This window comes from Dysidea avara, chromosome 6 (genome assembly GCF_963678975.1).
Source record: "Dysidea avara chromosome 6, odDysAvar1.4, whole genome shotgun sequence".
In the NCBI taxonomy this organism is placed as follows: Eukaryota; Metazoa; Porifera; class Demospongiae; order Dictyoceratida; family Dysideidae; genus Dysidea; species Dysidea avara.
Genome location: NC_089277.1, coordinates 3,539,007 through 3,552,048, shown reverse-complemented (window position 1 = coordinate 3,552,048; position 13,042 = coordinate 3,539,007). Strand labels below are relative to the sequence as shown.

The following is a 13,042-nucleotide window of genomic DNA, read 5'->3' as shown; positions in this document are numbered from 1 at the left end:
GGAATCGTTTGTTGATTAGCTAGTTAGTTAATTTTTACAGCAATTGAGGCGCCCGGTTGTGCGTAATGTGGACATTAATACGCACAGTGGGGGTGCGCGAATGTATTTTAGGTATAGACTCCACCCCATTTGATGAAAAATGTACACAACGCCTAGCAAGTTCTTTACGCTGAAATAACCTATGATTTAAGGGCATCAGGATCGACAATGGCGTTTTTAGAAACAGAGCCAGAAACGGATGTAACGTTTTATGAAAACCTACTTGCTACTGCTGACGGAGATTCAAAGTCGTCGTCAACCTCTGGGCAAGCTCCAGCACGATCAGAACACCTCAGCTTACGACGTCAGCCCTTACACGAAGAGTTCAGTGATTTGGTACCTGAACAAACAACAACAGACGCCCACGTTTTCTCTTCAAACAATTACATGGTAAGCGATTTTCTTATAACTCGTAGATACAGACACAATACACGCAACACATTTCATTGTATATACCTGTGACGAGATCTGTGAGTGTGTATGACCATGGTCAAGGGAGTGACACAGGCACTCGTGTGCACTGTAGGTAGCAGGTAGTCTTGTACTAGACTGAGACTGCTTTTTTCCCTTTTGTATTTGTGTGGGGTGTTCCCCCACCCATACAAAAGGGGGAAAGGCAGTCTACTACACTCAGCGATTGCAGTCTAAGTCAAAGCTCAAGGCCACCAAATTCGTGACAAGTCAAGGGTGAGAATATCCAGCCCATAATCAAAAAGATATCATTGCTAATTAAGTCACAGGTCGCAGCAAAATTTAGGCGGATTAAGACTGACTGTGAATGCAGATCTACCATGTACCTATGTGATCATGACACCCCCTTGATAGTCAAATCAGTAAAGATTACTTTAAGTTTGCTTTAATTATAATCAAGGTCATCAGGCCATTGACCTATTCACTTTTGTTTTTAATATTCTTCAGCCTGTGAACTACTTAATTAGGAGTAGTGATGTGCGATATTAGGATTTTGATGATATTGATACGATAATTGGTAAAATATTGAAATTTCTATACTTTTCTGGTATTTTTTCTTCTGATTAAATGTGTGGGGCAAATGTTTATAATTGTCGGCTATGCTTTATAGAATTTGTGATGAAGGTAATAACAAGAGTTAGAAACTGGTAGATGCTTTTAAAAATGGCTAAACTAGAGAACTGAGCTTCATTTCTACTGTGATTGCACAATCACTTACTAACTAAAAGTTGTAAATTACCAAAATATTACTCAATATATTGAAAATTGTTGACTGTACGATAAATATTGATATCAGTTATAAAAGTATTGAGATTTGACACAATATCGGTATTAAAAAAAAATATTGCAATGTCGATTAATTTTTCGGTATATTGCACATCACTACTTAGGAGGCCATATGTCATCTGGCACTTAAATATGCCTTATCTGTTGGCTGTCACATTGACCGTATATCGGTTTTCAGAATATGTATTAATGGATCTGACCTTACACGATGTAATTTTAATAACCATGATGATAAATTGTGTGAAAATGATATAGATGCGCTTCAGACTTCCGGATGTATGAATCTTGACTTCAGCAATGGTAGTTAGGGTGGATATTTAGTATGGTAAACAAATGTTATATTTTGAAGAAAAGTCTGTGACTAAGTATGCTTCAGTCGCCAATAGGTTATGGGCCAAATGCAAAATTCCCCCCACCATCTGCAATATTTCACAAACAATATGGATATACAGTGATTAACAACATATTTGTTCAGTAGCTCATTTGCACTGGTGGTGTTCGAGATGCTAGAACGTCCCATGTTTTATGCATCCATAGTGACCTTGGTTCTGTAAAGCACCACAACTATAAACTCAAACATATCCGTAAATATACGTATTTTCAAATTTTTCTGAAAACCTCTATACGATCACATAGTGGCAGTCAGTCATATGAGCCACCCTAAAAAATTCTCTGTTTCCTTGGCAGAACTTTTGCATATGGGTGGGGTTTCTCATAATATAGTTAGTTTACTGTTTGTCAACTGTGCATTTCTATTGTTATTAGCAAGAAGATGTTCTTTTCGAGCCTGGGTCTTCTGATCCTAATTTGGAGTCTCATCCACCTCATTCACAAAGAGTTACGGAAGTTTTGAATACAGATCAAGAGTTGTCTTCACCTCGTAACTCAGCTACTGTAGCCCCAGCAAGTGTGACCCTCAGTGTACCAGTGATGTCAGAATCTCATCAGGGACAGGAACAAGTGCTGATGGCTGCCCCTAATGTACCAACCATGCCATCTGCTTGTAGTGATATTACAACTGACACTAAGTATATACCATATGTGGTGAGTTGTTTGTAATTAAAAGCAATACATCAAGTGATTCCCCAGCCATTAATGTTATTGTAATGGTTGGTTCTAATAACTGATCTTATTATTTATTCATGTTCTGCAAGTTTTGATGCAATATTGCAATTTATTTCCTTAATGATTTCCTTGATTTCTTTCTTGATTTCACTAATACAGTGGTCAGTAGTAAAGGCCATAATAACTGCTGAAGATGTTTGGCAGATAAACCAATCATCTGCTGAGCAATTGGTGCCTACCTTAACAACTGTATGTGACTGGATCTGCAAGAATCCCATATGTTAGCGCAAGAGAGGAATCTTTGTGTCATGTCAGTGCTCCTTTGGAGACAGAAGATATGAGCATTAGTCTGCCTCATGTTGGACGAGCGGTTTACTATCATTTTTTTCTCTCATATTATTGCCTTTGCCCTGGTCATAGGGAGGGCTTGAAAGGCAAAACTTACCCAGCACTACATTTGCTTGTTTATGAAGAATCCGATGGTGTAAATTTCGTCTTGGTAAAGGACTGCGTTCAAAAGTTATGACCGTTTCATTAAATGCCTGTAGTTTATTTTCTGCATTGTCACTGTGCAAATTGATTTTCCTGTTGTTGCCACTTTGTAGTGTTGTATCTTTGAAACTTCATGGCTTCTAGAGCTGAAACTTTGGTTGACCTTCCTTTGGCTATCTAGATTAAGAAAATGTAATAAAATGAAATTTTTAAAAAATGCGCTAACATATGAAGTTCTTGCAGATCTGGTCACATATAATACAGTAGACCCTCAGTTATCCGACCCTTGTTTATCCAAAATTTTTAATGATTGTCCTATTAGAGTATTTTTAGAATAGGTGTATGTTCTATTAGAGTATTTCAACAGAACTCTATGTATGAATGTGTGGGCTTCCGTTATCCAATTGACTGACTCACTTGTTTAAAATGTTGGGAATTATAAACTGTACTATAAATTGATGCTAAAATTGAAGAGGCATTGTATGCTAGCCATAGTTTAAGGCCAGGAGATTTTGAGGATATAGCTGGTTAATCACAAGTACAGACACACCTGTTTAGAGGTCAGGTCTAAAATGCTGGAAAGTTATATTAGTTTACATTGCAGTAAAACGTGACATTATTGTCGCCATTTCTAAGCTTGAACAGTCTTCTTCCTTGAAAGCATGGGTGGATATAAGCCAAAACAGTAACCTTCCAGTTCTTAGCGAACACAATGACACAAGTCCCAATGCTCTAACCTGTGACATAATTGTGACTAATTGAATGAACACCTGTAATTATAGCCACTGTACAAATCAATTGTTTTGTCCTTTTTGCTGTCTTGTCAATCGCTATAACTCTACCAAGTAAAGTTTAACAGGTTTTCCTCGGTAGACAACAATGAAGTCACAAAATGAAGAAGTTTAAGAAAAATGCTAACTAGTCGGTTTTGCTCAGCTGGTTACATTTGTATTACAGACATATATCAATCTTCTATGTAGGGATGCCACGACATGGAAATTTTCATGTCACATGTCATAGAGGTTTATGCCATGACATGCCGTATGTCACAAAATAAGCATTTCTTAATGTTTCATAACTGAACCTGTTACTCATGAAGCTGTATAGCTATTTTGATTCAAACATGCAAAAATATCATCAGCAATGTTAACTATGACATCAACAACCAACAATTGCTCATACTTATTTGTCAATTTTTCTCATATTTATTGCATTAAATTTGATCAAAATGAATGGAAAAGTGTACATTATTAGGAGACATTTATGTCGCGACATAAAGGGCCCTATGTCATATCATATCATGGAGCTTTATGTCATGACATGTCCTATGTCACAGCTATCATGGCATCCATACTTCTATGGCATCATATGCATACAAGTATTGCATTAATTCACTGGTTCAGTCACTGAATGTCAGTGCACCATCAACTACCTATGAAATCTTATCTCAACCTAAACTGATCCTGAAAATGATTGCTCCATATATTGTTTTGGCTTGATGTACTCCTCTCCAGTGCATTATCCTTACTCATACAACTGAGCTTTTTTTATTAATCACCTGGTGACTCCTCCAAATCAGTGTGTGAGCAATTTGGCAGTTAGCTCTCACCATGCAGCCATATATTGATGTTCAGTTTTAGTGAGTGCCTTTGATTGTCCAAATTACCCAAACTTTAATCTAGCCAAACTTTTGTCATTCATATATGGTACCTTCCTTGGCTTTGTTATAGGTCATCATCACTAATCTGTGCTACACACTTTGCTTAAATTAAAAAGAGATAGATATACTTGCGTGGTAGCAAGCAACAAATGATGTCAGTTTAGTATGTTCACTTGACTGTCACTTGACTGTAATTTAGACCATATATCAAGTACTCTAATAAAACTGCACTTGCACTCAAGTGTAGATGACTGCTCTATTAGAGTATCTTGATATCTTTTTGCGGTAATAATTAATTCAGACTGGTATGTATGTGTTGAGCTGGATCCTGGACTCTCCTTGATATTTCCCCCAGCATATTTCACAGATTCAAGCTTAAAATGAACTCTATAAAACGTTCTTTACTTGATAGTTTATAACACCACCTGGAATTGCTAAAAATAATGACTGCACTAGACATTTATTTGAGACCCGGAGACCTGGCGTTTATTTTTATTATGATGCTGTATACCCCCAGTGACTAAACGGGACCAGGCGTTTATACGAGACCAGCCATAATTCAAGGCAATACGGTAACTGGTAATGGAGCCAAACCACCCGTGTTTGTTGTCGATACCTTTACTGTCACCACTAATCACCTGGTTTACTGAAGTGTTACTTCTCTTCAGAAAAATCCCCTTTTTGTTTTTAGCTATTTTTCCAGCTCAACTTGTACATACTATCAGTTTCTTGAGGTAGCTACCTCATGCTAGTTATTCCACTGACAATTATTTTCAATTTCAGCTAACCAAGGATGTACCGTAATGTGTATGATTATATCATTACAGACTAGCACTGATAAAGCCATCACAAGCTACCCTACATTGCGGAACAAGAGTGTACAGGAGGAGCAGACGACTGCTGAACATCGTCCTCCACAACAAGAGACTCCATCATAATTAATTAGTAAACTTTACATGGCAATTACTTTTTTATGATTTAATAGCAGATCTTATCAGGTGTATTAGGAGAGAGATTGTCTAACAATTTTGTAAGAACGGGTCCTGTAATATTTAGCACACTACTCTGATTTGTACACATCCAAGTTTCTTTTGGCTTTTGGCATCAATTACCATTAATTTTGTATTTCAGATCACTTTTCCATTTATGGTGTCTTTTTGTACTCCATCATCCTTGTAGTTCTGCATGTGTATCAGTAAAGCAATAAAGATTTTATAATGCTAATCTAGCAATTCATGATACTCATTTATTATGTGCATGTATTGGGTACTCCTTACACAGACAATTCTAGCACCAGGACACTTGTCCATAGTCCATTTGTATTATATTTAGACCCAGAATATATTGAAGCGGAAATTTGTAGATACCAGGTTACTCTACTCCAGTTGGCCTGAACTTTTAGATTCTGACTGATGATGCTTGTACATGTGGAATGGAAGCAGGGTGGGGACAACTGATTGTTTGGTCACGATCAGCTCTGCTATTTTCAAGCACTCGCTAAAATTATGTTGCAAGTAACTAGTCTATTAGGGAATAGCAATGAAAATTTAATAAACTTTGGCCTAAGTAGTACAACATTAATTTTGTTTCTGATCACTTGTCCTATACATGTACACTGCATTGTAAGGATTTACAGTAATACGAAATATTTGTGCAGTAAAGATTGAGATACTCCTGTCCCGCTATAACACTCAGTTACTCTAATACAGCAATAGGATAGAACTGTATTTTTATAGTAACTTAATATCTTTGTACAGTTGTTGTTACTTATGGAATTCAAAATTGCATTGTCATTGTTTGAAACCAGTTAACAGCAGGTGGGTTAACACAACATTATCATTTTGAAGGTTTAGGTGCTTACCAAAATAAATATTATTAGCTCAACAGTATATAGCTGATAGCTGTTGACTTTATTGGATACTTAAAATTTTATGCATGCTTATAATATAATATGAGTATTCCTTAAATTTAATCATGTACTTGTTCTCTAATATCTAATGTACATGTGTGACTATCTACTGTCAATTTTAATGATTAATCTGTTGTGTTTATGTTTATGTTCAGCCTTAAATGTTTCTTGTTAAAATTTGACTGACAATTTTTAAGTTTCACAGCCATTGCTTTTGTATAACGCAAAATATTTGAAATTTGTCAGCGGTAAATTTTGTCCTCAAAAATACATAATTATAATATTATTGTATTGTGGTATGTATACATGTTAAACACTGGTCTGGTTTATTTCTCCATACAGTTAGGCTGGGTCTGTTCCGAGAGAAAGTATTTTCCTGCCATGTGGTAATGTGTAGAGTGTGCTACAAGGATCAAGAATTCAGGTCAACGATATCCCTACTGTAAGACACCAGTACCAATGACACACCATATTATCCTGTAGTCTATCAGTGTTGTAGTTCACTAAACAGACTTTTATTTGTTTTTCTGTTTGTATTTTTGCTTTCAAACATACTATGATGAGGGTTCACTGAACAATGGCTGTGGCGAAAATGTAGAACCCAAACATGAATCCGTGTAAAACTCATGGTGAAAGACAGATGCGTACAGTTTAGTTGTGTGGTGTATGGCATTAATTAAATATAAAGCAGGAATTTCCATGGAAACGATGGTTTTGACAAATCCTTTTGTGAGAAAATCCTGATCTTGACTTATGGTATAACTTATACCCATTGTTGAATTAGTGATTTTCCCACAAAGCTGTGTTGAACCATTACGTCTCTGTTTTAGGGAATTGACCTCTACTTTTGATATCAGGTATGCACCCACAGACCACAGCCATCCGAAGTTGGTGCATGCCTGCTATCTTGAAGAAAATGTGCACGTCAGTGTGTTGCTCCTCCCCTGTAGGTCAGGTCTAGAATTGCCACTGACGCTAACCATTTCAATACCTTACATGAAATTCAATTTTAGCTAGTAATCATTTGTGTGGGACTTTACCGAATGCCTTGGATAGATTGGGAAAATTATGAAATAACTTACCTTCAGCACTTTTGCGGTTTCACAACTATCAACAAATTAACACCTATTTGCAAACATTATAAATCGTTTGTTGTTAATTAACTTTGTTGGCCTACCTAAATTTTAACCAATCGAAATATCATATCATTGTACATGATGTGAACATAGGCATAGTGGCGGGTGTGCATCCTTCATAGATTCCTCCCCATTAATGTAAACAAGGGTCCCCGTAAACAATACTACGCTGAAGGTATCTATGACTTAAGGACGATGGCGCTTTTAGATATCGAGCCAGAAACGGATGTATCGTTTTATAACAATGTACTGGTTACTGCTGACGGAGACTCAAAGTCCTCATCAACCTCTGGACAAACTCCAACACGATCAGAACACCTCAGCCTACGGCGTCAGTCGCTACACGAGGAATTTAGTGCTTTGGTGCACGTGCCTGAACTGGCCACTCAACGAGTCACTCAAGCAACAGATGAGGATGTTCTCTCTTCTTCAAGCAATTACATGGTATGTGGATTTTCTTGTACAGTTGTATTACCACACTGTACACATGTAGCTATACGTCTAATGGGGTGTCACATCATGCCAGCAGTTATATCATACAAGGGGTACTCACTTCCATACTGCCAGTTGATCATGATACACTCTTTACCGAAATCAAGACTTTTGAATGTTGAAATTTTGCCTTTATTGTGCTTGATTTCGCCTATAAATTATTATTATATCATTATTATATTTGTTACTGTGCAGAAATCAAAAAGATTGTTGTGCACAGTTGTGATCATAATGAATGTTCAGGTTAGTACAAAACTCATCTAAGATAGGGGAGTGAATTACAAAGGGGGGGAGTGTGTTCCAGAGTCTGATTGTAGAAGGGAAAAAGGAAAATTTATAAGTATCAATCCGCATAGTGTCAAGCTATTTATAATATCCTTCCCTTGATGGACGATGATTAGGTATAAAATCATTTGTGGGTATACTTAGATTGCCATTAATTATCTTATACATTGTAGTTATCTTAGACTTGTTTCTTCTTTCTTCAAGGGTAGGTAAATTTAATGATGACATCATTCTTGTTACACTACTAAATCCAGAAAAATCATTGTAGCAAAATCTAGCTGCTCTCCTTTGGATGGACTCAAGTTGGTTTATGTTGGTGTGGGTGTGGGGGGCCCAGGCAGAGGATGCATATTCAACAATGGGGCGGACATCATCTTATAACAATTGCTCTTAACAGAAACAGGGCATTGGTGAAAAGAGTTTGATATAATCCTAGTGTTGTAACTTTCAAAGGTGCTTGATTGTCACTTTGCTGACATCTTGATCGCTTGATTCACTGTACAAAAGCTCTTGATTGAACCTTGATCCTGGTCAACAAACAGTATTGAAGTGACTACCATTGTCATAGATATTATATTCTCCACTGTGATTGTAAATTATATAGTGCTGGTTGTTAGGGTGACACTCTTTAAGCCACTCCAAATAAATTTTCTGTTTCCTGACCTCCACTCAGGCATATTTGCATGCAGACGGCTGGTCCATTTCCATTGTAGGGTTATAGTGGCCAGACCACTTTTTCTCTGCACAGCACTTATCGATTGGAAATTATAAGCACCTGCTCCCAAAAAGGGTCTGGAACAGTTAGCATAGGCTACTTGTTTTCTAAAGCGGCCCCAACCACCATGGAGCTTGAGCCTTTGCCCACAACTTGGCCCACAAACGTTCAATATGTTGAAGTTCTAAATCTTTTTAAGTGCTACTCAAATGGATTTGGTGACAAAAGCAACTGACGCTATGAATAATCTTATCTCATGTTTTAAACCATATCATGATTTTCTTCGGGCGCAGTCAGTTCTCCTCATGGTACTTGCCAGTGAAGCAGAATCTACAGCATTGTGGCACAAAGTCTTTCTGTTGCAGTGTGAAAATACTTAAAATTCAAATATATGAATGGTTGTGGGCTGAGTTGTGGGCGAAGGCTTGTAGGAATTCATTAACACCCTGGGGTGCTAGAAACAAGTTACCTATACTAACTGTTCCAGACCCTTACTAATAAAACCTTACAAGGGATAGTTACTACCAATAGTCCTGTAAGAACATTTACCACTGGGATCAAGATTTTTTTGATCAGAAAAGTATGTATACTTTAATTTCATGGTACAGTGAATGCAAGAAGCCTCATAATTAATTCTTGTTTCTTTTACAAGCTTGCTTGTTAAAGTGCTTGATCAACCATTTTAAGGATGCCTTGGTCACTTGTAAATTAACCTCTTGATTGTTTGATTCAATTTTGATCCCTGTCACAAATGGTTCTAGAGGACTATTGGCAGTGACTACCCCTTGCTTGATCTTTCAGGCTACAGGAATAATACAGGGTTAAATTTGTGTTGACTCGTCCTGACACAAATTTCACCCATAGCTTTAACACATGACACACGAGGCACTTTAAAGAAGGAGAGAAAAACAAGCCAATAAACAAAACCAAGGGCAGCGTTTCAATAATTTGCATTCTAAATTTGGTCAGAAATAAAAAGGGGCTGGTGCAGGTAATTGTATTCTACCAAGAGTGCTTCGTTCTAACTCAGTTTCTTGATTGCTTGAATGGTGGTAGCTACACGACTGGACCAGATACCAGATCATACCACTATGCAAAAAACAGAACTGATACAGTGTATTTGTTAGCTAATGTAATTATTGGTGTACCTCTATACGTGTGTCGACACTTTACAGGAATTAATTTCAATAAACCTAGGGAGTATCGGAATATTTTAGTAAAGGTGGTGGACAGAAGTATTTTTTTATCCTACTGAGCTTCACTAATAATTTGCCTTGTCCCAGAGCACACATCCTTAATATAGTTAGCTTACTATCCAGCAACAGTATACATCAATAACTGTACTTCTTCTCTTAGCAAGAAAGTGTTCTTACTGAGCCTGGGTCTTCTGATCCTAATTTGGTGTCCCAACCACCTCCACCACAAAGAGTTACGGAAATTTTGAGAACAGAGTTTTCACCTCAAAGCTCTGCCAGTGTTCCTACAGCAAGTGTGTCCCTGGTCCAGTCACATGAGCATGAGCAAGTTTTGATGGGTGACTCTATGCCTTCTGCTTGTAGTGAAGGTGTGATTGATGTGCCGTTTGTGGTGAGTTATTTGTATGTAACAGTAATACATCATTGCTTCACCATTTGTGGTGTGCTGATTAGAGATTTTGCCAGTTATAATTTTACGATTCCAATATCCAATCTGACGTTAGCTGTAATTCTACAAGATTATGGTATATTCTGCCTTTATTTTCACGACCTATAAAATTATCTTTTTGGAGAGGTATAGTACTTTAGACACCTGCAAATATTGCAATTCAGGTTGCTAAGCAACGGCTATTATTTATGGAATTGAAATTCACCTATTAAGGACAGCATGACTGTGGAACATGCTGAATGTCTTATAGAACTTGCCGAATCAGTGTAATAACAGTAGAACCTGTCTTAGCGGACAGCTATATAGAAAGGCCACCTCTCTATGTAGCCCAACTATGAATTCCCCAAATGAGACACCTAGCTATTCACTGATCTACCTATTTTGGCTAGCTTTGACAGACTACACTGTAATTGTACGACTGATAGAAGTTAGGCATACATCACACCAACCAGGCCTTGTTGGTGATAGCATCATATTTGTGGTACTTTTAGCAGGGTGAGTATATTAGCCCCAGGGATAAATTTTATTTGCTAATTACTGTATACTATTATGGCTAATCTCCAAAATTTTAATTGCCAAACTGTTCGCTACATTTACTTGGCAGACCTGAATTCCAGGGGGGTCAGCATTTAGATAAGTAAAAGCCAAGATATATCTCTGAAGTGTATGACAATGATAGAACTGAACGCAAGGCATCCAAACACTAAAACACTCTAATAGAACAATCATTTCAAGATTTTATTCTCAAGACTATTTCATTTTTGATAGAAAATTTGACTTCATTTGTAGCAGATTAGGCCATACCTATTTGAAAAGTTGTTGCTTGGGTTCTTTTTACAACGGTCGGTCGGTAGGCATAAACAAAGAAGGCTCGCTGGCAAGTTTCAGTTTCAGACAAGTGATCACAATGATCAATAATATTTCAAATAGAGCAAAAAATGTTTATACTATACTGTCTGCAGACATGTAAAACGCATGCATAAGTATATAACACATGGGCTATAGATGTTTCATATTGTAAGTTTTCATAGCCGGGGGTGGGGGCACTGGTCCTAAAGGATCTACACCTACAGAAAACATTGCCTTTTTGCATAGAGCAAAATTTTACTCGCTGACTGTTCTATTAGAGTATCTCAATCATTCAGCAACAATTAGCATATTATCTTTCTAGGTGTCACGTGATCCGATTGTTTATTAATTTCTACACAAAATTGGGTCAGTCGGGTCCAAGCAACAACTTTTCAAATAGTTTACAATACCATAGAGTCTGGTTAAGCACACAATAGCTCATATTATTTATTAAGCACATACTGTACTTGTTTCGTAACTGCATGTGGGATGAATACAAAGCTCCAACAGCAGTGTATTACTTGTATAATTGCATTTATTATATCATTACAGACCAACAGCACTGATACTACTATCACAAGTTACCCTACATTGCGGAACAAGAGTCTACAGGTGGTCCAGGAGCAGACAACTGCCGAATATCGTACTCCACAACAAGAAACTCCGTCACATCCTTTGTTATCTGATAAGTCATGTCAACGATGTCACTATGACAAGATGTCAGTCACATTAGTGCCTTGCTGTCATGCTGCATTGTGTACAGGATGTGCTGATGACATTTTGGATACCGAAAAAAGATGTCCAATTTGTGACCGATGTGTCACAGGTTTTGTAGTGATATAGTTCATCAGCCAATCATAACTGAAGCTCAACCTTAACTTTATAGTAAATTTCTTGTGATAATTAATTAGTAAATTACATATAGTAATTACTTTTTTATGATTCAATAGCAGATCTTGTCAGGTATGTTAGGAGAGTAATTGTCTAATGATTTTTGTAAGAACGGATCCTGTAATGTTTTACCACACTGTATTGTATGCATCCAGACAAGTTTTTAAAATCAATTACCATTAATTTTGTATTCCAGATCACTTTTCCATTCATGCTGTCTTATTTGTACCCTTGTAATTCTGCATGTGTACCTGTAAAGCAATGAAAATGTTTTATAATGCTAATCTAGCAATTCATGATAATTAGTTATTCATTTATTATATGCAAGTATTGGGGACTCGGCAATCCTTAATGGTGAGCACCAGGGAACTTGACCATGGTCCCATTTGTATTATATTTAGACCTAGGATACCTTGATGTAGAAATGTGTATAACACTTGAGGGTTACTCTACTCCAGTTGGCCTTAACATGTAGATTCTGACTAATGATGTTTGTACACGTGGAATGGAAGCAGGGTGGGGACAACTGGTTGTTTGGTCACGATCAGCTCTGCTATTTAAGCACTCATTTTATTTGCAAGCAACTGCTCTATTAGGGATTAACAATA

At 37.1% G+C, this 13,042-nt stretch overlaps 2 protein-coding genes across 2 annotated transcripts; both read left to right on the top strand.

Moving 5' to 3' along the window:
• The first annotated feature begins 103 nt into the window (after positions 1–103).
• LOC136257976 (uncharacterized) lies at positions 104–5,744 on the top strand. The gene is made up of 3 exons (XM_066051277.1): positions 104–429; positions 2,062–2,340; positions 5,341–5,744. The coding sequence occupies exons 1-3, from the start codon at positions 208–210 to the stop codon at positions 5,449–5,451; spliced, it is 612 nt and encodes a 203-aa protein (XP_065907349.1). The 5' UTR covers positions 104–207; the 3' UTR covers positions 5,452–5,744.
• A 1,861-nt stretch (positions 5,745–7,605) lies between these two features.
• LOC136258160 (baculoviral IAP repeat-containing protein 7-A-like) lies at positions 7,606–12,718 on the top strand. Its single transcript, XM_066051472.1, has 3 exons — positions 7,606–8,002; positions 10,407–10,637; positions 12,096–12,718. Exons 1-3 carry the CDS (start codon positions 7,754–7,756, stop codon positions 12,384–12,386), a joined length of 771 nt encoding a protein of 256 aa, XP_065907544.1. The 5' UTR covers positions 7,606–7,753; the 3' UTR covers positions 12,387–12,718.
• Positions 12,719–13,042: the final 324 nt, after the last annotated feature.